Source organism: Phoxinus phoxinus (genome assembly GCF_949152265.1).
Source record: "Phoxinus phoxinus genome assembly, chromosome: 5".
In the NCBI taxonomy this organism is placed as follows: domain Eukaryota; kingdom Metazoa; phylum Chordata; class Actinopteri; order Cypriniformes; family Leuciscidae; genus Phoxinus; species Phoxinus phoxinus.
In genome coordinates, this window is record NC_136880.1 from 20,838,932 (window position 1) to 20,865,012 (window position 26,081).

General features: G+C 37.5%; 1 protein-coding gene across 2 annotated transcripts in view; it reads right to left on the reverse strand.

Annotated features, from left to right (window-relative positions):
* The window catches only part of ptprfb (protein tyrosine phosphatase receptor type Fb), a 129,058-nt gene that overhangs the window by 90,737 nt on the left and 12,240 nt on the right, over window positions 1–26,081 (reverse strand). For both annotated transcript variants that reach the window (XM_079611809.1, XM_079611808.1), the window contains exons 2-4: window positions 22,255–22,424; window positions 6,634–6,779; window positions 4,376–4,517 (exon numbers count right to left, since the gene is read on the reverse strand). In XM_079611809.1, coding sequence (XP_079467935.1) covers window positions 4,376–4,517; window positions 6,634–6,779; window positions 22,255–22,366 — 400 coding nt within the window. In that variant the 5' untranslated portion in view covers window positions 22,367–22,424. The remainder of the gene's footprint in view (window positions 1–4,375; window positions 4,518–6,633; window positions 6,780–22,254; window positions 22,425–26,081) is intronic.

The window sequence follows — 26,081 nt, forward strand, 5'->3', positions numbered from 1 at the left end:
CACAAAACAAACCACACAAAAATAAAGCAAAGCAAAACACAAAGCAAAGCAACGCACAAAACAAAACACTATTGCTTAAGGTTGCTTCATGTTTAACTGCTTTTTACATGGCACTCTGAAATACCATAGTAATTGGTCAATCATGCGATATGTGGTCAAATATTTTGTATATTTTGTATATGCAGTACAACAACTGCTTTGCTACATATGATAGATGTGCTCACTTATTTTCTCTCGTATCACTTTGTGTTGTCTTCTTTTTCTCTCAATTTGAACATTTAATGTCCTTTTTATTCTAATTAGATACATAAAACAAAACCCCTGTATGTTGGGAGTCCTGATAATCCGCCAGCGTTTATTTTGTGATAATGACTGGCTGACTGTATGTAAAATAGATTATGGTTCTGAATTATTATCATACTCGTATACCATGCTATTTACATGGGACATTTCCAAGAAAATTTAAATGGTAGCCTACTATTGCCTAATAAAAAAACACTTTACTTTTAGTATTTAAAGCAGTACAAGCACCACAGTTCTACCCTGGTTAAACAGTGATAAAAACGAATGTGTTATATTTCAGCCTAATATAATTTCTATGAGCTTAAGATGAGGCGACTGCATTTCTGGCAGAGATTCCCAAGACCCTCCAAATGTACCGCAGAGGACATCCTTTAGTAAGTCATTAGAGAACATCATTATCATTCAACTTCTCCTTTGTGCTGGTCTTTCAGCATTGCTGTAGGACACAAATGATGCATTGCTCGCTATGAACAATGAGCTATAAATAGAGTTCATTCTGTCCTGCAGGATCCTGTGGGCGTCCAACTTATCCACATCACTGTGGGAAGCAGCTAAAAGAGCAAAACGGCCTGCCTTCAATACAGCACCTCTTTCTTACTCTTCCTCTCGGAACAGGGCCACAGGACTCTGACATTCATCAGATGTTTTCTTCATTCAAGGCTTCTAATTTCAACTAAATGGCCTTTGTCTGCTCATACACGGAGGTAAAAAAATAAGATTAAAAGGGATTACACGGGGGGGCACGTTTATAATACCAAACACATGGTGCTGGGGTGGGTCAGCCGTTACTACAAGGAATTCTGAGGGATATTTTAAGATATTCATTTTAATAGTATTTGAATTGTTGACATTTCATCACGCTCTCATATTCCCAGTCTAATGCTTCACTCTTCTTTCTCAGCACATAAATGTATTGCTAAACATGGGGCAAGACCCAATGGCTTGCATAGAGAAATGGGTCAAGGGGTTATTCTTAAATCTGGATTAACAACCTTATACTTAGACACCACCAATGACTCAAGACACTATATCGACGCTGTCAGGCAGAAAAAGTATCTCCGCATTTCGTCAATTTGATTTTTTTTTTTCATAAAACATTACTAATGGTCACCCTCAGTGTTGGGCAGTAACGCGTTAGAAGTAACGCGTTACTGTAATCCCATTACTTTTTTCAAGTAACGAGTAAAGTAAGGGATTACAATTGCAAAAACAGTAATTAGATTACTGTTACTTTCCTGTAAGGAGGCTGCGTTACTGCGTTACTGTGATGTTGTTTCGTTAGACTGTCTCGTGAGTCGTGGCTTAATTTGAGCCGGAACACGCCCGACGTTGGATATGGAACCTTTTTATTGGATCCGGCACCTCCTATGTCACTATAGAAAATTAATCGCCTAAATAAAATAAAAAAATACTATTTGTGTAGCCTAGTGTTCAATGTTGTTATCGATAGAGCTGCGCGAATGGGGTATTATTTATTTAATCCGCAACCGCATCACAAAACTCATCATCCGTAAATGCTGATGCGAGCCGCGCGAGAAAGCCCTTGTCTGTTCTAGAAAGGATGCAGCAAAGATATTTAATGCTAATGTATCATGAGACATCGGCCTACGCTGAGTTTCATTCATTTATGAGGTGCGCGCTCTAGTTAACAATGAAAGTGAAAGTGAACGCGGCGCGCGGCTCCTCCATGTCACGGTTATTGTCTGCTATATTTGCCTTGTATTTGTTAAATACATGCAAATGGTTGATGAAACATTTATTAAAATAAGATACAAAAATAATTGAATTTATACAAAACGAAATTAACTTTAAAGAAAGGCTTTTAACAATGCAATGCAAGTGAACGCGGCGCGCTACCGCCTCAATGCACGGTTATTATATTGTCTGCTATATTTGCTTTTTATTTATTAAATACATGCAATTGGTTGATGCAATATTTATTAAAATTAAGATACAATTTATACAAAACGAAATTCACTTTAAAGAAAGGCTTTCTACAAAGGAAAACTCCATGAAATGGTAAAAATATGTCTGACGATTTACAAAAACAAAACGAATCTGCTCTTTAATGTTAAAAGACGTAACTGTTAATAATTTGGAATACAGTCATGAGAGACTTTCATTTTAATTAGTTTATTGCTGTATTTTATTTGAATCTAATCGAATAGAGGATTTTACAAAAAAATATTTGCATTTTATATGCTGGAATATGCAGAAATATAAGTTAACAGAAGAAGGACTTTGTGTATTTCGTTAAAATATGGTGGACTCTGCAGAAATTGGTTAAATGTTCAACATTTTTCTTCAAGTCTGAGACTGTTGCATTTAATTAAATTTTTGGTTGATGCAATGTGCATAAAGTTAAAATATTGAAACTAATTCAATATTTTTAAATAAGTTTTAAAAAAGAGAATGTTTAATTTGATTAAATTTTAGATGATGGAATATGCAGAAAGAATAGAATTAGGCTGAAAGGTCTGCTTTTATAGCGTATTCAGGTCGTGCATCATGTTTTTGAAGTAAAGTAACTAGTAAAGTAACTAGTAAAGTAACTAATTACTTTTGAAAATAAGTAATCAGTAAAGTAACTGGATTACTTTCTTGGAGAAGTAATCAGTAATCAGTAACTAATTACTATTTCCAAGTAACTTGACCAACACTGGTCACCCTTTATGTCGGTCTGTGGGTTTGGCAAATATCTAACCAATGAAAAGTATTAAAAAGAGTTTATATGTCTAAACCTTGTAACCTTTAGACCTTTTAGAAAAACCTCATCTCTGTTTGTTTGCAATGCAAGTGTACAAAAGAACTGGTTCTTTGAATAAGTACAGCGCTTTCTTTACTCAAGAAACACTATAAGGCTAAGGTTTCATGTATTTGAGCAGCCGAGAAGAGTGTCTTAGTCTAGCATTTGCCGTTGAGTCATAGTCAATACTGTCTTAAATAGCCTGTGCAAAGCACATCATCTTTAATACCATGAGATGTTTAGCTAAATGACAGAAAAACTGAGCCCCACATACTTTATAACCTGCAAGTTGATGAAAACATAATGAGATACACTTACTGCCTCAGATCCGGCCATTCTAATGACAGACAAAACGCCTATATCCAAAATCCGCTGGTGAATTGGGTTGGGAATTGAAAATCGATTACAATTCTGGAATTTTCACTAAAGGTCAGGAATCGATTCCTGTGTTCGCATTTTAAATTGGTTGTAAACCATTCAAGCGCAAGACGACGCAAAAGAGAACTAAATTTGGCACTTTACTTCTTACTTCTTTGTTTTTATTGTATTAATGACTTGTCTTTAATAATGTTTGAAATTTATATTAATTAGTCTAGTTTCTTACTTAGTTGTTTTTAGGCTGCTGATTTTTTTTACTGATAATATATATATATATATATATATATATATATATATATTTTTTTTTTTTTTTTTTTATTATTATTTTTTTTTACATTTTTAAAAACCTTATTCGTCAATTACTCATATATCTTTATAAACCATCTTGGTGACACTTCACAATAAGGTTCCATTCATCAACATTATTTAAATACATTAGTTAAAATGAACTGAAAATGCAAAATACTTATAAAGCATTTAAAAATCTTAGTTAAATGTTAATTTTAACATTTACTAATACAATAAATATTAACAGATACAACGTTTGATTTTAATAAAGGACCTGGGCTGACAAAGAACAGTTGCGTTTTTATTTACTAACGTTAACAAAGATTAATACTGTACATACTGTAAAAAATACATTGCTCAGTTTGTTAGTTAAACATCAACTAACGCTAACTAATGGGAACTATTATATTTCATTTGAATAGATAACGTTTTTTTTAATAAAATTAATACTTCCATCACTTGTTATGGCTAGTGGATTAAGCGTGGCCTGGTGGGTAGTGTTCAAATCTAGCTAGGGTCATTTCACAATCCCACCCCATCTTCTCCTGTCACTTCTCCACTATTTGTCCAGTTGAAGGCAAAAACTCATGCAATAAAGGCAGAAATGTATGAAAAATTAGTCAAACCCAGGGCCATCAAATGCCCAGTGGGACGTCTCACCTTCCAGCACAGTGAGTTTGGCGCTGGTGTTGATTTCCCCCATGCTGTTGGTGGCTGTGCACTCATAGATGGCCTCGTCCCTGTGAGTGCGCAGCGGCTGTATGCGGAGAACTGAGCCCGAACCGTCATCAAATTCAATCACCTGAGAAAGACACACACACACACACCACACCGTTGAATGTTTTTCTCTCTTAAATTTACGACAAACCCTCAGACAGATCGTATATCTTCAAAAAGCGGTGGGTCTTTAATCACCTCCCTCTGAACTTCCAGCCAACTACTGTCTGGAGTTATTCTCCTAGAACTGCCACGTCTATCCCAGGCGGATATTGTGTTGATGGAATGGGCTTTATTTTCTCATGTGTAAAAAAAATATGCTTTTACATATGATATTTTACAGCCCGGTGCAGAAAACCTGAATTCACCATGGTGTGTACAGGGCTGGAATACCTAGGACACTTAAAGAATACTTAAGAGATGATACATTTAGTGTATTTAGGCTAATGTGTTCTCCTCCCAGATCTGTGTGCATTGCCTCATTTAGATCAAGAGCAGGGCAGGGCAACATGGTAGAAACAAATATATATATATATATTTTAATATATTTATAATGTAATAATTTCACAGTTTTCCAAATAATGATGAGACAACATAAAGACAGTATATTTTAAATGTTAGTTTAATGGCATATTTTTATGAATGAATGCCAGTATCACTGATACTAATACAGCTACTGGTGTCTCATAAAAATAATTTTAAACATGAATTATAGCCATTAAACATTTCAGTGTAATTGAAAGCTATAATTTTTTTTTACATTTATTAGGCTTCAAAAAATACTTTTAATTTAACTGAACTTAAATCCATAATAAATGTCATATTTACCTGTGCCCTTCCTACATGTCTAACAGGTATGACATACAGAAATTGAATAAAGTTATCAAACAGTCTGCACTGCATAAATTATAAATTAATTATATAGACTAATCCTTATAAAAGCTACAAAAGCAGTGAGTAATTTTCTCAGTTACCTTTGTTCTTTGATTAACTTTACTGACAGACAGAATTAGTGGCTGCTGTCACTTTAAGACCGGCAGCTGTTGACAGAGACGTGGATCTCACACGCGCCACATTCTCTTACAAATATTTATGTTCATTTAAAACTTTATTTAACTCATTTAAGACTTTTCTTATGAGGATACCCGACATAACAGACACTTTGGCATAAATGTGTGTGTTACTGTTCGTTCAAGCACGAAAGACAACTCGAGTCTATGCGCACGATACTGGCGCGAGTCTTTCTGTGCGTCGTGTGTGTCAGGACTCAGCCAGCGCAATCACTTTTGTCTTGTCGTGCTTGAATGGTTTAAACGCATTTGCATGAATTAGAGTGTGATCATATAATGTAATGCTAGCATTAAACGGAATCTGCGTTAATTACGTTAAATATCTTTAACGCGTTAAACTGAAAAAAATTAATCGCATACGTTATCGTGTTAACGTTGACAGCTCTACTATTTTGACAATATTTGACAAAACATTTATATATAAATGCTTGTTATTAGATACAAGTTGGTTTGGTTTGACATTTGTAAGTGACTTTTTAATTTATTTATTATGTTTAAATTATATATTATGTAATAAATTATGTATTTATTTATTTAATTTAAGTATTTTTTGGGGTCACAGTTTGTATTTCTAAAATAAAAAAAAAAAAAAACTTAAAGTGCAACAATATTTCATTTAAAAAAAATATATATTTTTTTTTTTTCACTGAAATGGGTAAATAAATAATATTTAACAATATTTATTTTCCTGAAATTGGTAAATATTTTTATGAAAGTGTCCAAATACTTTTTTATTTTTGTAAGTTTTTAAATAAATAAATACACAAACAAACAAAGCTCTGAAATAGGTGAAAGGTTAGTGGGTTTATTTATTTTTTGCTGAGCTATTTTTCTTTAAGCAGCCCTGTTCCCTGTTGAAAAATATTGGGCCTTCATACTGACCCCAAACCATGAAGAGGTACATTCAGATCTCAACACAGACAGAACAGGAAATGGGGCGAAGGGAATAGAGGGACAACACAGAGGGGTGTGAGGTGGCTGAGAGCAACACAAAAGAATATATCAGCATAAGATCGCAAGAAGAAAAAACAAGAGTGTTGCGCAAATGCCTGATGATGGAAAGAAGAAAGGCATCATGATGATGTGGCATGGGAGAGACACTGACATGCTAAGGGAAAGACAGTTAGTCACCTCAAAGCGCTGGGAGCTAACTTTCTTTCCTTTCTTCATCCATGTGATCCGAGGCTTGGGCTCACCCGCTGCTTGGCACACAAAGGACGCCACTCCTCCTGAAATCCCTGTCTGGTCCTCTGGAGATTTGATGAAATTTGGCAAGCCTTGAAAAGTGAGGTGAAAAGGAGAAGAAAAAAAAATTAGTTCCTGGACTGTGGTCGCACAAACCTTTGTTGAGCTAGTTATGACTGGGCATCCTTTAAACTGGAACTAAGTTAACACCTGCAGCTGAGTCTGGGAGAGACTTTCACCCACAAGTCACCTAATACTTCTCAGAATGTCCCATGCTCTGTAATACAGCTTCTTAATGACTTATTCTTATTTAAACTTTTTTTAAATGTATTTTTATTCACAGAACATTCGCTAAAACCCTTTAAAAGTCAATAAGCAGCGTGTTAAGACGTCGTGTCCAGACAAAAATAGTTCAACGTCTCGAGAACCCTGCGTTCCGTGCACTCCTTGTCTAGATCTTAAGATGTCAATTTAGCACATTCATTTTGTATGATTAATTATAAAACCAAGAACATGATAAAAGATTAATAAACTGTTCGCATTAGCCACGTTTCCACTGCCGGGCCAGAAGCGAGTGTGCTAGTGCGTGTCAGGGCCAGTCACGTTTCCACCGTCACTTCTGGGCTTGATCGGACCTCCTTGGGGCCAACGGCCAGGGTTTTTTGGCCCAAAGAATACCTTGGTCCAAAGAGGGCCAACTGGGGCTTGAGGAGTTGTTATGGTCAAAGGCGGAGTTTATCTGAGCAGGGTCAACACCATTTCCCATGTTATCTCAACATTTAAAATGCTCATTCTTTCTAAAATGCATGTGAAGTAAGCATAGGCCTATATTTTATCAACATTTTTCTAAAAGTAAAAAAAGCCATAGTGTAGTTGGTTTGTGCATTCCTGTGATCCCAAATAAATGGAAATAAGCATGTGTGCTCTCTTTTTATGTGAGATCATGACAGTAAATACCAGTTTGATGCAGAATTATTGATGCAAAATTATTGACGCCCGTGCCGTGTTGTTAGCCCTTGCTCGCAATGGCCCGACAGTGGAAAAGCGGCTATTCCGTCACACATTACTATTATTTTTTTTATAATTAAATCACACAGAAGTTTAAACACTGACAGCCCTAAATATACACATTAATTGCACACATTCAACTGTCAATCATTTTTATACAATCATAAAATAAGGTACTGGTAAGTGTTAAATTGACAGAATTTGTTGCTACTTTTTATAATCACACAAAATAATAAAGTATTAACCTGGCAGTCCTAGAAAACACAAAATAAACACAGTCAATGTGATTCAACAGCCAAAAATAGCCTCAAGAATTAAGAAACTCACACACTGACAGAAAGAATGAAAACATTTCATTCAGTATTCAAAAAGAGAAACGTTGACAATGGTATGGCTTCAACAACTAGGCTAGTAGCTAAACAACTTTTTTTTTTTTTTTTTTAAGAGGCCAGTCAGAGCACGCTGCAGCTCACACACCCTACGTTGTTGTCATGCATTTACAATACAAACAACAATGGGACAAGTTTCACCACTGCTCAAACCAAGGTAGTGAAGATAAAACCCCACATGTATCGCCTGAGTCATTTTAAACATGTAATGGCTTGTTTTTAAATACATTTGGCAGAATCACAGCTATTACGCAACATTCTGCGGAAATAGTGGGTGATGCGGGTGAAAGGTGAATTATAAAATATAATACTAGACGTACCACTTGCATTTTCAATTCCCTAAGCATCATTCACTAACGACTTTAGATCAGAAACCCAACCTTATTCAATCTAATAGAGCATGGATTCACATCTGTAAATACTTCACCAACATTAAATATCAAATACACAAACAAGACCCTGAAAACAACCTTTAGCCCGATCTCACTTTATCAACCCCATGATTTCTGATAATCTCGTTTAGGACGACGACGCAAAATCCATTATCACAGTGAAACATCTCCAGTGAACCACGGGACATGTTGGAATAGATCACGGTGTCCTAGCGGGCGGTCCACGGTGGGAATCTAATCCTCTCTTAGTCAAGGGAGAGATAAATTGCAGCGGTGTGGAGACTACATGCGGTTGTACATATGATTTTCTTGGAGGGAACAAGCCGGGGGAATACGATGACATGGTGTCCTTCCTCCTTTATACTTTGGGATCAGAAGGGGAGTGCTGAAGAAAACAAAATCAATACCTAGTTAACATAACATAGCACCTACGGGTAGGGTGGTGAAGTACTGACTAGCAGACATCACTACAGTGTGCTTGGGTTGCCCTTGCTCTAGGACATAACCCCCACCGGAGCTATATAAGAGAAGACGACGCCTACAACTGTGAGGCTGTTTGTGTGTATGCACCTGTATGCGTATCCATTGTAAAATATAAGCCAATGTGTACCACACCAGCACCCCTATGACCCACAGGAGTATTGGCTGGCCTGACATTTAAATGACATTTACGTGCCGGTTCCTCTGGAGACTGTTTTGATTGGCACCACAGAGCAATGCATACCCTTATAAAAGCCTTCTGGGTTGGCTACTTTTATCTCCATTATACCCACTCAAGAGGGTGGAAAGGCAGTTTTGGGAGCTAACGGCCTCCTCATTGCAGCCATCATGGTTAGCTACAGCTAGTTTAATGGGTAAAACCCCAACAAGATTCTCCATATACTTCTGGGAATTCCCAAAACATGGATGCTTGGGTGTGCGTGTGATTTAAAGCATGAGATTAGTGTCAGTTTGACATTCAAGAGTCCTTTAACATCAGTCATGACATTTCTATTAGCGTGTTGGAGGGGGAGGGGGGGATTCCCTTTGTTTACAAGCGAGGATCAGTGGGCAATGGGCATTAGCCAATCTGGGCACATGTTTCAAATTAAAGTACATATAAACTGCTGAGAGTTTAAGCACATGAGATGCATGAATGAACCACAGATGTCCACCGGAAAGGCAGATAATAAGGGTCTAGAGAGACAGATCATTTTTACTGATATTCTCATTATTTCAACTTTGATCTTTAAGAATAGCACTTAAACTACATATTTAGCACTAACTCTTGTATATTTTGGTTTGTACAATTATTTAACATTTGCACAATGTCAAAAAGCTAAAAATAATTCAATAACATTCTGCATACTGGTTATCAGACACTTGCATAACAATTATTTGTATATTATTATAATATAATACTTATAATTATAGGATCACTATGTGATGTTGAAAATGTAATAGCAACATCAGAGCATTAATCTCAGAACACAACCACATTTATTTCTGACCTGGGGAGAAAAGAAAAACCTCTAGTCCAGTCTAAAACAGTGGCCAGTGACATTATCTAAGGTGCTCTTGAAACATTTGTAGAGCTCTCAAAAGTCTCAAAGCTAACAGATCGACGTAGTGCAGTTGTGCCCTCAACATGTTTGTGAATTGACAGAGGAGAGGTTCAGGGCTCAGGGTTACTTGATGCTCAAAGAGACTCTGTTGAGAACACAGGTCATAGGAGGAGATGAGAGGGACCGGGCCCTGACCTCCCAGGTGGCTCTGCTGTCGTCCCAGTCCTTTTGTATTAACCAACTCAATAAATCCACAGGCGCCAGAACAGGTGGCCTTGGACACCTGTTGACATTTATTTCCTACAGACTAGAGTCATGCTTTAGACAACAGCATGTGGCCAGTGTAAGGGGAGGACAGCAAATGGCCAGCAAATTCCTGATCGAGATGAAAGAAACTTTACTTTTACTTGCGAACACGTTTTGCTTGCGTCTTGAAGTTACGTCAATTTTCAAGATGGGTAATTTAAGGCTTTCCCTGGAGGAGACTTGTGTTGCAAAATGCATCTGAATTTTGTAGGAATGTTTTAAGCATTTATACAGCTTTTAAGAAAAAAGGCTTTAGAGTGGAGACGACAAATGGACACCAGCAATTAGCAGCATTCCCGCTCCGCAGAAACACCCGATCCGGATTGAGTACAAGGATCAATACACAAAGCAGGGAGCCAACCATTCGTTCTCATTAATAATAGATTAGCAAGTTATCATTTTCACTCGTGCTCTGAGCGGAAATGTGTCCGATGCTATCAGCTGCGGTTGTTTTAGTGGAACTTCTCCATTAACTGGGTTTTAGACCTTTTACAGGATTTTGCTTTCAATTAACTCTACATCAGGCCAGTCATTTTGCTCTATCGGTTTAATATCTCCAGTTTCCTTTATTGACATGCACCGATTCCCTCGCTAAATCCAATGCAGTGGCATCTGCGGCAAACGGGTATGCTTTTAGGAAAAGAGACGATTGGCTGTGAAAGTTGTTTGAAATGCAACTTATCAACACTTTGCTTTTCCAGGCCTTGAGAGAAACGCAGAATTCAATGGGCCGAAGAATGGAGACAAACAAACGATTGGATAAGTAAGCCACTAAAAACTAAAGGAAGAACAATTCCCAGTGGGAATTCTTTCTCTAAGTGATACAGTGTTAGGCTGCTGTTGAGTGCGCCACTTTCTAATGTTATTAAATTATTTAGGAGAATGTGCGGAACACAAATTCTGAGCACAATTATGCATATCCCTCTGTGAGGAGCATTAAAGTAATGGATTTCCTCCTAAGACACTGCTGGAGAATTATCTTAAAGGGACAGTTCAGCCAAAAACTGTTTACTCACATCTTTCACTCACACTTGTGTCGTTCCAAACCTTTTTCTGCGGAAAAGAAGAGGTGAAGGACACTTTTTAAAATATAATGAAAGTACATGAGGCCTGAGACTGTCAAGCTTTCAAAAACACCACAAAATTACACTAAAAGTAGTCCACACAACTCAAGTTCTCTGAAGTAATACAATAGTTTGGTGCGAGAGATTTAATTTGTTACTCAGAGACAATCTTGAGAATTCATGAACACGTTAGGATGATGTGAACAAATCATCCTTTTGAATCAGATCTTTAAGTGAATCAGAATGATCCAGTTGTGGATTCATACATGAATCGGACTGATATGATTCTTGATTCGCTCGTTAACAACTCACTGGAGGCGAAGCATTTCAATGAATAACACCTTACATTTTCAACACAGGCTGATTGGAAAAACATGCTTGTGGTGACATTTCTGCAAAATTAGCAAAATTGCTCAAATCTAATTTTATCTGAAGCAGATGAATGTGAATCTGGGAAAGTTTCATTGTGTTGGATGTTGTACGGATTGCAGCTGTTTTGGAAATAATGTTTGGTGAGTTGCTCTAAAGGATTTATGCTCTATCGTTTTTGAAAATAATGTACCACCTACACTATAGTGTTAAAAAAGCAAACGTGAGATAAACATGTGTTTTCTGAAGCAACCGTGCCATTTCTGCTTGCTTGTACAAGTCTTCAAGTCCTTTTATCATAACTCGTTCCTCACGGATTCATGCACAATCACTCCAAATCACAAGTGCAAGTTTCCTACATCATAAAAGCCATGCATATTGAGCTGATTATGTCATGCAAACAGCAAAATATATTCGTTTATGAATCATGCAGTATGGTAAAAGTGTTTTGAGGTCATAACATATTATTGAGCAAGGATTATTGTGTGCTAATCTTCCCCTGAACTCAAAACTTGCGTGTAAAGGAATCAAAGTTGTTGGTGTTTTACTGCCACTAGTGTTCATTTCAGCTGCAAAATGAAGTGTATAGGTAAATTTTTGGAGTGTTGCACGTTTTTCCAAAATAAGTCTAGGTTGTAAATGTTGGTCTTTTCATCACAAGTTATTGAATGACTTTAGAAGACTCATACAGATTACTTTAATGATACTTTCATAATGCTTATGTGTCTTTTTTATGGTCCAATTCATTACAATTGCACAGTGACCAGCACTTAATTCATAATATCTTCCTTTGTGTTCCACAGAAAAAAGTAAGTCAGAACTGACAGAAATGAAGATTAAGTAATGTTCTTACACAGATTGGGTGGAGGGTACACATGTAGCCACTGAGGGGAAAAAATCATTTACTAAAAGCATTAGCTCAATGTTCCCTCATGTGTCTTGACAAGTTGATGAAAAAAAGAGCGTCCTGTTAATAGAGGTAAGCTGTATCATATGACCAGGCGGTTTAGCATTACTTCAGCCTTTAAACCGGTGCCCATCCTGGAGTCTTCAAAGCCGTGACTCATTATCTCTCTTTCCCACTGTCGACATGATATTGGATCAAAGACGAGACTGGCAATCATGAGGGAATATCGTTACTACCTCATTATTCGGCCCTCATGATAGAACAATAGAGTTATTCTGCCTCGCAGAGAAAACCTTCCTGTTTAGACAGAGCCATCAATATTCAAACACAAACCGGCGCTAGATGCTAGTGCATTCCAGCTTGCTTCTCATAGGCCTATTGTTATGATGAACATAGCACACCGAAAGCTTTCGCACAATAGGCAGGTGCCATCCGGGCCTCGCTTTTGGCAGAGGGACAAGAGGAATGTTTGCATGGGAATACAGATAAGTGAGCATCACGGCTGGTTTGCAGGCAGCACTAGACTGAGAACTCCATAAGACAGAAGGTACAGGAAGTTCTGGGTGACTCTGAACGCTTAGGGCAGCCAGGCACTATGAAAGATTAAGGACCCATGAAATATCACCAGATTGGAAATATTTTGAAAGGTTAACCCAAAGTGATCGCCCGAGACCATTCTAGAAAGCCTCAGGAGTCTGCGCACTGCAGGTACGCCGTTACCGAAGGGTGTAATTATGACACAAACATAAATGGTCATAAATCTGGCTGCTTTATTTGCTATGACCTGCACGTAATCTGCGTTAACCCAGCGGTTTCCTCAGAGGACTCATGTGGTGGATGGTGAGTTGCAGGAGAAATATTCTAGCCTCAGCTACAGTGGAAGCGAGAAATGAGAATTCTGCCTGAGGTTTACTTTAATTTTTCAAACAAGCTTTAAATCTCATGCCATTTTCAACTGTTCTCCAAACAGTTCCGGCTTGGTTACTACAGGCACAAAAAAAGCTAGATAAATAAATACTTAAATTATATATATATATATATATATATATATATATATATATATATACACACACACATTACATTTTATAGTAAGTGTAATAGCCATAACATACGCACAGAGTGTTAGCTTCTCAGTTGCTTAATCTTGTGGCACATAGCAACAGAGCTAAAACTTTCCTATATTTCACCAATTAATGAAAGTAGTTGATGCATTCACAAGCACCTGTAAAAGCTGCCGAGTTGAGTCATGCGCAAAGCGCGAAAGGGGGATTTGCAAAATGTGCCGTATTTTTGTCATTGTATTAATTTAACAAACACATAGACTGCGATTAACAGCCTCGGATAGTTACAGGTCTGCTTAGGTCTGTCTAAGTTTGTCTAAATTGTAAAGCAGCTGCTTAAAATTAATCTTATATATTAAATATTAATATTGATTTTTATCTGGCTGCTTAGTCCTGTATCAAACACAATTAAAATTTTCGTTGATCGAGATCTGGCAGCAGAAGCACATTTTTCCTCTTGGGTGAGCGATCCGCGGACAGCTCACCCTGCACATTAAATCCCCCATAGGCCAGCAAACCAATGAGAACGCAGGACAGTGACGACGACACATAACAACAGAGCGTATAAGCGGCAAAGCTGCTGTGAATCAGTTTACCCGGAACTATCAGTGAGTGGAAGATATGAAGAAAATTACCGTCGGTTGGCAAATAAATAAATGACTGAGTTACGTACAGTATTACTCACATTTTAACGTGTAAGCTTTATGGTAGCTACATCTCAAACAAAGGACTTTATAGTAATTTTGTGTTAATACTAATCAGCGAGTCCATTATTAATTTTAAGCATTAGATTAAAAAAGGTCAACTAAATGTAAAAATCCTGTTAAAGTAAAAATAATAAGAGTAATAATAAAATGTCACTAATATTGGCCAATAACCAATATATCATGCATTCATAGTTTGAATATTCCAAGAATTTTCTGTCCGTTTACCCGACACAGTCCTATCCTTTCATTTTAAATGAGTGTGTATATGTACAGTTTTTGAAAGTCTTTTTCATCTTCATGCATAAACAGCTCTGGGACAGTTGAGAGGAGGGAGGCAGGGCGCTGTTAAAGCTGTTGGGGGTGGGGGGGTGGACATGAGACAGGGATGTAGGATCGGAGTGGAGATCAGTGTCTAGATGCTGGGATCAATGGGGACCCGTTATGGCTTGCGTCATCAATCACAATCAAAGCCCCTCTCACCCAAAATAACCAAACTAATCAGCTTCCCAACATAAAGGCGCAATTCACTGCTCATAGGCTACATCTTTACTTCTCCCCTTTTCTACAAGTCTGGAGTATTTCAACTTTCACACCATGTGTCAAGAAAAAAATTAATTACAGTCCTTTTGGGATCTGAACACAAATGGACCTGGACTTGACTGGGGTGTTCATTAAAATGAATTCACCGAAGCAGATCCACAACAACTACAAAACACTCCACGAGGCTAAATACAGGTGTAGTGTGTGATATGCTAATTTGGGACAAACGCCTGTCCTTTACTTAAAATTACAATGATAAATTTATACCAAATATCTTACGAATATATCGGATTCGTTTCATTAAAAAGAATTGGCTAGTCATCATTCACTCGCCCTTATGTTGTTCCAATTTCATATAAATTCAAATGAGTAAAGGTAAGCTTTACTTTATACTTTGACCAAAATGAAAAAAAGTAAACAGTCAGCAATAAAATAAGAACATATAAACAAATTGCAAATGATAGAACAAATAAATACAATAGAATAAAAAAAACGAATGAAATAAACATGGCTTTGAGTTTTTCAGGTGGGTCTACATGTAGTATTAGAGAGTTCAGTTAAGAAATACTACAGAAATAAGACAGATAGTCTTCATTGTATAAATTGAATACAGATTAATACAATTAAAGTTACAAAAGTTATTCAGTCAAGAGCAGAGTGATTTTCTCTGTCTTTTGTTCTTTGATTAAACTGACAGACACCAGCAGGAATATTAGGCTGCTGTCACTTTAAATGTTTATGCACAGATCCAATATACTGTTACACATCAAGCATTTTCACCAAGATGAACATGTATTTGACCGTTTGCATGCAATAAGCCACGTAAAACAACTCAATTTGGTACTCGCAAGCTGTTTGAAGAAAGAGACTTGGTGGAACCGGTTTGGATATTTCAGTATCAGTATGGAAATATTGACACTTTTGACAACACTAAGGATGGGTACAAAATGACAGAAATTTAAAAGTTGGGTACTATCCCTTTAACCTTTCAAATCTCATATAGAGACAAATAGCATGCCTGTATTTTGTAGGGAATACCAGTAACAGCATCATCAAACCTGGAAACAGTCAAGGTTTCGCAAACAGGTCATCTAATATAAATGCTCTTTATAAAACGCAAGTTTTGTGAAATAGCCTTCTACAACAATAAAAAAGGTTTTCAGGGGAGATTCGAAAAATATTCTACTCCAGGCACCATGAACTGAACATGTGGTGCATATTTCTGCAAGGATGTTCGAGAGCTGTTTAGAAGAGCAACTCACGAAAGGCAGAAGAAGATCAACACATAAAATGTGCTTCATATTGCCAGCCTGCCCAATCCTGGAGGCCTGAACAAGCCAAGTGTGTGGGTCACATTGTACAAGAACAAAGAGCATTAGTCATTGACAATTATGGGGTCAGCACAAAGGGGAGGGGAAAAAGGTTATGATGGGAGTCAGTGAAGGATGAGGAGAAGCCAGCTTTAATGCTGATGAGAAGCAGGGGACGTGAATTCCCCACAACAAAATGTCATAAGCTCTCAGACGCAAGTCTGTACTAATGTGATTAGCTTCTCATGTCTGTGATTACATAAAAACGCTTTATGGATATTAACAAGCCGAAATGCCCCCACAACCCTTCTCAGATGCTGTACAGAGGCTCTTGGAGAAGATCCTTGACAATACAGCAACTTCACAATGCAGAGTGCACTCACTGTGCATGTTTTCTTACCACATAATATAGATTTGATATGACAGTGAGCCTAAAGACCACATGAAAAATCATGATTTGTATAATTAGAAGGACATACAGTCTGAAACCACTAGTGAACATGACAAACGCACTGATATTCTAAGTCTAATCAACAGAGATATTTGTTTCTGTACCATTTAGTGTAAATGAATTATCACACATGAAAAACAAAAAAGGGTATATAATAGGCATTATAAACTACAATATGAAAAATGGATATTCATTTTGAGATCTCCTGAGATAATAATGTCTTATTAAATTAATTTTATTATTAAATTAAAAGTAATAATTTTAAGGGAACATTAGATGTCATCCAATTGTATGAACATTAGATGTCATCCAACTTAAATCATCCAATTGTTTTTGTTCCTCTATTGTAAGTTTGGAAAAAAGCATCTACTAGCCTATATATGAATATCGAAATAATTCCTAAATTTGTTTATTATTACCAGGTTTAAATTAGATTTGGAACCTTTTGGGCCACACTACATGACACCTGTGATCATCATGTGATGCATGCTGTGTCTGCAGGCTTTAATCTTATCTTGACGATGAGGTCATCCTCACAGCAGCGATATTAAGGTGTAAGTGGCATGGGAGGATGACACACTCGTCATACGTATGATGGTTCAAATAGCTTTTATGGCTGTCCTACAGTCAAGGACACTGGATGATCTTGTCATCAGATGACAGCGCTGTATCCTGACCACAGCTGAGAGTTTGGGGATCTGCCTCTGGCCCTGCGATCGACCATTGTAATTAAGCTATTTAATCTCACATCATTAACCCCCGCTGACCAGTCCTTTAATTCATCGCTGACTGTGATATTGCCGTTCTGATTACGCAAACCTTCTGCTCTCTCCATTTCTCCGTTTCGCCGTCTCTTCTCTGGTGTCTGTCATTGAAGGACCACAGCTGGGAACTAACAAAATCACCTTGCAAGTGCCACTCGACTGAGGATACGGTTACTTTTAATTAAAAGGAATCAATTTCTATTCCTGTCAATTTCACTCAGTGACCATATGGACACTTGAAAACACAATCCAATTTGCCGGCGACCACCCAGTCGGCCCTGCCTAGCCCGCCGGGAAAACAAAAGCTTGCTTAATTGATTTATAGAGGTTGTTTTCTATATAGCGCTTCAAGATAAAACGTAAAGGGTTCTCATTTGCAAGCGTTTTCCCGCTAACAGTAGGCCATATGTGTGGGCTGTCATTTAATCACAAACAGGATTTTATTTTGTACCGAAGAATTAGCTCAAGTGGGAGAAAAATGAAAGCTTTCACTTTAACTTTCAGATGGCATTTGTAAGGCACCTTCATTTATTGCTCAAAGACTCAAATTGTCTCAAACCTTCTTGCCATTAGAGAGCTGGGAGTGATGGGATAGAAAAAGGATCAATATAAACCGCCTCTTGCAACATATAGACAAATAGCATCAGAAAAAATCCACTGCAACTGGAAAGTGAAAAAAGAGCAGTTTGTGAAATACAGTTAAATCAGCTAAATGCAAAAAAGACTGAAAAGTATGGTTTATACTGGGACATTTTGGCCACATTCTTTAGAAATGCTTAATAAAGGCGATAGATTTTGAAATACACAACACAAAGTGTTGGCGAGTAACTTTTTTTAGTGAACAGTCGTGATGCTACTAGCTGAACTAAATTTTCAGCAGCATGAAGGTAGTTTGACATTTTAAAACGGAGTAGCTTTTCAAGTAACAACAAGCTTGAGGCTATTTTTCCAACACCACAAAAAATAGCCATTTTTTTGCAGTGGTATTAAAAAAAACTGACAGACAGATGGACGGACGGACAGGCAAACAGAGAAAGAGAAAGAGGGATGGATGAATGGATGTCACTTTAAATTTCTTATATTTTGACTAAATTTAGGATCTCCTATTTATCATTTAGACAGTCACTAATTAGTTTACTTCTTTCAGCTGAGAGGAAAAAACACTTCTTAAAGGACAAAATGACTGAGAAGACTTATGTAAACCCTAGACACTACTTTGGAGGAAGCACTTATGAAGAAGACTCCAATCAAGCAATTTGGGTGGCTTTAAAAATCGCACAAATGAGATGTAAACACCTAAACAGCCCCCAGTCTCCTCGCAGGAGCTACTGTGCAATCGGAGTAATCTTGACTTCTTTGAGCACTCAGAATAAGAAAGTGCCTCCATTTTTCATCCGTCTGATTTAGGTAGGATCTGTTACCATGGTGATCAACGTTCGCGACGCCCCACCCTGTAGTTCTGGCTCCACTGCCCTATAATTCAGAGCGTTGCAAAGCCAGTTCTTTCATGTTTAGCAACTCAACCCTCTCTGATTACAGACAACAACACAAAAAAAGACCATTTGTGGTAGTCAATATTTAACCTTCCCTCTATTTATAGTTTTATTTGTTTGAACCATCTTCAAAAAGTATTTATACCAAAATAATGTCACCGTAGAGCAGCATTGCACTAGGATTTTTAAACCTGGAGACCTGTTCTCAAACCATCAACAGCCCCTACAGCCGCATGTGATGACACTAATGAGGGTGTTGTGTTAATGTGCTAGACACAAACATGCTGAAAACTCAACAAAAGACATGAAGCCCATGGCAGCAATGAGCAAAATGCTGTAATGTTTATTCACAACGTGACGGCGGTCTTCATCCAGGTGGCATGAAGTCAACATGAAACCATATTCATAACCTATTTTAATTCTGTAAGGTGATGTCTTTCACAGAGATGCTGTTATAATAAATTAAAGCCAATAATTATTTCATGTTATAGGCGAAAACTGATAAATGGTTATTAAAATTCTACACTATTTTTGTCTAAATATATTAAAAACAAAACACTATAAAATCAATTGTTTGAAATGCTACCAGTAAATTTAGGCATCACAACATTATGATGTACAGTATAATAATTCACTTTGAGGCTAAAGATTACATTTAATGCTTTTATTTATTAACTATCAGTTCGTAAAGATTAACTTTAAGGGATCATTAGATGACAGAAAAGGTAATCTAGATGTAAAAATAGGCCAAGTGGGCATGAACAATTAAATATCTAATATCTGCCGATACTGATAATTAATAATAATTAAAAAACAGTATTGACCAATGTTCACTGTATTTCAGTGTAAAACAGGAAAATCAAGGAGGGCAAAAAAAGGAGGATAAAGGCGCAGTCATATTAGTGATGCATCAGCAAAATGTTGCAGGCAAAGTAGATTCATTGTCCATTGTCAATAGGAGCACAAAGCACCTCTTACTCAGAGGACACTTCCAAAACAAGCAGCTTTATATTGGTAGATGCAACACAATTCAATTGAATTATCCGATTCCTACTGACATGACTGCATTTTGCTTGCGTAATTTCACAGTTCAAAAGTAAATGTTACTGCACCTTAGTTCACCCACGAGCCAGTTCTGTACCCTATGGCTAAGCCACGCCCCCTCCACTCACTCGGACAAACAGTCAACATTCGGTGACAGGCGCTATGGCAGCTGTCACAGTAGTAGACATTTCACAGGAGGCAATTGATGATTTTTGGAGACAGAAAGATTATATATCATCTCGAAGTCACCAAAAGGGCCTTAACTAAGCATTGGAGGGTTATATTAATAACTTTATTGTTGAGAAGGTCGATGAAAAGCTTCAGCTCCAGGCAAAAATGTACAGGTCACAGTGTAAACGTGATAAACCGCAAAAAAACAAAAACAAAAAAACACAAAGTTCCCCAGTTGTTTTGGTAGAAAGTTGTCTAAAATGTTGTGCTTCAATATGTAATTAATGGTTCATGATCAAATTAAATATGTACAGGTCTAAGTTGCATAACGTTACGTTTCAAGGACAAGCCTTTTTACCATCTTTACCAAGAGTAGCCTACCTCTCCGTTAGTTTGGTGCTACAGTATTTACATGAATCATTCAGCACAACATTGCTAACATTTGTTATCTCGGTTATTTACAGATACGTTAATGAAGCTAAGTGACATGATGTACAACGCAGCTAGAAGCTAACGTTAACGTTTTCTAATGTTAGCCTAACGTTACGTTAGAGATGTTAAAGATAACGTTCAAATACGTTGTTGACTTTCCTTAGAACAGATGTAGACATCCTTGTTTAATTTATCCACGTTTAGTTGGTGTTGTGGTCTACCGCATAACTTAATCCAGAGCAGACACTTATCTCGGTTGAGATGTGGGTTGGGAAAGGGTCAAAAATACACACCGTCGCCCAGGCTCTCGGGATACCTAGTTTCGGAGTTGCATGTACCCCATGCACACCGTTTGACCATTTTAAACTTAAAATGACAAGAAAAAACAAATAAGATCGAATGAAAACTAACTAACTGCAATGCATTTCAATGGACGTGGAAGCAGAGAATGTCCGAGTGTATTGGGTTAGCTATGCGCACTGTGATTGGCTTATCGCGTTTGGGGGCGTGGCTTAGCCATATGTCAATTGACAGCTAAGCTCATATGATGAACAGATGATGAATTTAGGCTTTTATTCACATATAAACATTGATCAGCGAACATAAACAGAAGCTCAACCGTACCCGTGTGACGCGCAACAACCCTCATTGGTTCTGTGAATGGCAAGTAATTAATGACAGAATTTTCAATTTTGAACTAACCATTTAAGACTTTATTTTAACTATCGGGAAGTTACATTGACATTTATATTATGATTATGAAGACAACCTTTTTTTTCTTAGGCATAAAGTGCAAACATGCAAAAAAGTTTATTTTGATTGCATGTCGAGTTTAAATCTAAATTTGGAAAAGAAAAACGATTTGATGACGCGTTTTGGATTCTAAATACTTGAAATGCTAAAGGGGTTCTTCAAATTTCTTGACATATAGTTACAGTTCCTTTGCTTCAGAGATCATTTTGAAAAAGCAAGATTTTGAATCACAAAGGCTTAGCGACTTTGAGAGTGGCAAAAGGAGTCAAGAGAAGACGCTTCAAGGTTACTCTTATACAAGCCCTGCCTCTGAACAACTGAAAGATTTAAAGGTTAAACGCAGCAAGTGAGAAAGAAAGACAGCGAGTGAGCCGGTGCGAGAGAGGGAGAGAGAGGCCTAATGGAATTACAGCAGCCTTGTGACAGCGGTGCAGATGGGTCACATGGTGAATTAAATGGCTCTCTGACCCATGCCAGAACTGAGCCTTGACCTCAGCTCGACCCGTGGCACCCGCAACATTGCCATGTCACTCACGGTGCATCTCAGTGATCCGCACACTCATTCACAAGGACAATGAAGCAGAGTGGCTCAAGAGAACTGCCTTCTGATCCACGGCTACATAGAAATGCATCGCTCATCTAAGCGCGAGTAGGCCGGGGAAAGTTCAGGTGAACAGACCCGTGGGTAGCGGCGTACGGTTTGTTTGAATTTCGGGATCATTTCGTGCCAAGCGTGTGAAGTATTAGTGTGTTCACTCATGCCTGCAAACAATTCCACAATGCGACGCACTTCCAATTTCACAAGGTACAGGAAAAGGCACAGGGAAAAAAAATGACTAGTCAGCTGGAGTGTTGTACTTACTGTCCGCCTGAGAGGAGAATTGCACGCAGCTCAGCAGTAGCAGTAGAGGAAGCCCAACGGGCAGGAGGGGCACGGACATGCAAATATTAGGCACCATGTTCCAGGTTGGCATTGCTCCCCCTCGATCCCCGCTCTGCTCTCGCAGCTCTCACGCAATCATAGACTAAAACCTGCGGAACACAGAGACAAGCACGCGTTAGCATTCGATTCAAGGTAGGACAACCAAGCATAGACAGCACAGGTATGATGAATCGAGTGATCTGCCAAGGGGCAACAGGGTTAATGAGGAAAGCAAATGCTCTTTTATCAAAGTAAACTAAACCCATAATCTGCTGCCGGTTAGCTAAATATCAAAAGGACGGAAGAGAATTGGGAATTCCCAATAACCGTCCGCCGCTAAAGGTGCCCATTAAGTGGCTCTACACAGATGGCTCCGGATCTCCTGAAGTGTGGCGGTATTACTGTACATCCATACACAGTTCCCTAAGGATGAATGCTGGTTTAAATCAGTGTTCACAATATTAGAGGACTAGGAAACTGCCAGAATATAGGGGAAGTTGTGTTGAAAATGCAGTTTGTCACTTTTCAAGTAATTCAACTTGTCAAGCTAACATTTTGATAAACTACTCTAGGGGATACTGAAAAATAGCTACACTGACAGACAATATGTTATAGGTCATTATAATATATATTTAAAAAGATTTTTGAATGTACAGTAAAGTGCTTGGGATCAAATGTTTCATGTTGATGAAAATGAGGCTGTGATCTTAACAATGCTCTATAGCATTTGCTATAATGCTATAAATAAAGGTCCAAAGATCACATGTAACTTTCAACTTTCAATAGGCCTACAGTTTTTTTGGAACAATTTTCAAAAAATATATATGGTGCTACCCTGAAAAAAAAGGTCTATAAAATGTATAAATATAAACCTATTAACGCTAAATACAATGATGAAAAAACTTTGAATCTTCAAAAGGCAACGATAAACAGAGCAAATATTTAATTGTCAAAAAAAAAGAACAAGTAAAATGGCAATATTTTTAAGGACACTATTACCGGTAAGCAACGACTACTGAACTACACATTTTTGAAAACAGAGCTATATTTTTTTAAACATTCTTGGACATTTGAATGAACCAATTTGCTGAATCAAATGATTCAATGAACTTTCAACACAACTTGAAAAAGGACAGCATGTTTGATTATTAGCTCAGCTCAACTTCTGAATAAAAACAGCAACTTGGTAAGATTAGCTTGTTACTAGACTTGCTACATCATTTTGAAACCAGCTGAGCTATTGTTACACTGCTGAACAACATTAAGGGAGTGAACAGGGAGTAGCTAACTGAGAGAAATAACAACATTATTCAGTAGCATAACGTTCAAAATAATGTTACCAGTATAGTAACAAGTGAAGAATGGATAACTAAAAGTAGCAATGCTGCTAATGTAGCATCGGTGTAAGACTTTCTATTAAACAACCCAGCTTGGGGTTTTCAGCAGAGGGACAACTACACCCTCCTGACCATTTCAAGTCCAGTGCAACTCCAACTCTTACTTCTACTGAACACAAAAGAAGATATTTTGAAGAACGTCAGTAACCAAACAGTGGATGGGTATCATCGACTTCTAAAGTATTTTATTTTTCATACTATGGAAGTCAATGGGGGTCCATACAACTGGTTGGTTACCCATATTCTTCAAAATATCTTCTTTGTGTTCAGCAGAAGAAAGAAATTCATACAGGTTTGGAACAACTTGAGGGTGAGTAAATGATGATAGAATTAAACATTTTGGGTGAACTATCTCTTTAAGTGGATTAAAAAAGCACTCTAATGTTCAGCTAATTGGATTTATTACACAATACTGTATGTCCAGTATATATGATTGCAATTAGCATGCAATAAAGTGCCTGAAAAAATTACATTCAGTTCACACTTAAGTAAATCCTTAAAGTATATTATTTGTGTATGGTAAAGTTTAGTCTTTTTCATTAGGGACACTAAACGCAAACCCTACGTCTGCCATTTTGATGTCAACGTGCTCACTCGTCTGATCTCGTCCGTTTAAAAAAGAAATTCCACAGTGTGAGAGGTCTGTGATTTTAATAAGCAAGAATGTGAACGAGACACAAACAAAGGCTTCAGTATCTCACAAGGTGAGAAATACTCAATACACCTGAGGAGGTGTTGACTAGCCATTTACTAACAAGCTGATTTCGGATGCGTGTTGAATCCGTGCAGATACGCCTGGCTGCCGTGTTTGTGAGATGCTGCCAAAAGAAACAATGCACAAACAGATCCTAACAGGGAGGCGTTTAAAAAGTGTGTTTATTTTTCTATCTAAAAGGCTTTTTGTTAATCTTTCTTGACAAGAGGTTTTGTGTGCTAAAATAACAAGAGACAGCGTACATGTTGAGTCATAGCTCGGTTATACCACCAAAACACCTAGAGGGGTTTTAGTACCGCGGCAATCGTTCTCCTAATAAGCCTTTACTACCTTTGGAGGCATATCAAATAAGAGCAGTTGATTAGGTCACCAATAGAGAGGGGAAAATGAGACGAGCATTACGCTTCGAGCATGACCTACATTTTGAAAACACTGCAAGGATTAGCCAACTGATTCACTTTTTTAAATACATACCTCTAAGTCAAAAACCAATCATTTAAAACCTGCCTGCCAATCACCAAGCTCTCGCACCACGCCTGACTTGTTTGTTCAGGCCGGGGTTACGAAGTGAACGGGTAAATAAACCGATAACAGCACAATAGCACAGAAAATCAGGTGAGATTTACCCAAGGAGCAGTGATATTGAGCAATAAACTCAAATCAAACAAGTCATCAACCTCATAACTGTTGAGAAGTCACGGTCTCGTTTTTTGAAAAATAGGCTACTAGGCGTACATTACTCAAATGCATTGTGCTTTTAGCATGAATACAGAGGATTATCGAGGATTATGATATGAATAAGTATCATCATTGAACAAATGGCACTTGCAGTTATTCATGTGCATCTTGTATCACGTGAGATCGCATAAATACTGACATTTATGTTCAAATGCTCTAAAATTCAGGTAGCTTTATAAAAAACGTGTATTGGGCAGAAGTATACAGGCAGCTGAAGGCAAAAGGATACAAATGCACACAATTGCAAGGACATTTTATCCCCAAAACAAAAGAAATAATAAAATAAAATGTTTGTTTGCATAGAGTAGCATAAATGAAAAATATTTTAAGAACATTCTCTTTTTTTTCATTATGGAATTATTGTCATGAAAATTAAGCACATATCTCCCTTTAAATTCTCATTATTGTAATGCATTACTACTAATAAATAAAAAACACAAATTCAGTCATAAAAATCATCCTGTCCAGACCTTTTTGGTTAATTCATAATGGCAGTTCAACGAACACTACCAAGGTGTACACTTACTAATTTATTTGTATTTTTTTTTACAATTTGAAACTTTTTTTCCATTTATTCCTGTAATGGTGAAGCTGAATTTACAGCATCATTACTCCAGTCTTCAGTGTCACGATCCTTCAGAAATCATTCTAATATGCCGATTTGGTGCTCAAACATCATGCAAAAAAGTAAAGTAGTTAAAACTGTTACTAGCGACTATACATTGTGACATGCTAAAATGGCATCTAAACTAAGTGAAGGTTCATTACTCCTGCCTTTACAGACGGTCTCATCAGTGTGAAAGCCCCAGGAATCTCGTTTTAAGCCCACTGTGTTCATAGCATCAAGGATAAATAAACACTTCTCTCCTTGTCACTCTTTAGGCACATCTCCTTTCAACCACTCCGGCGCCAGTGAT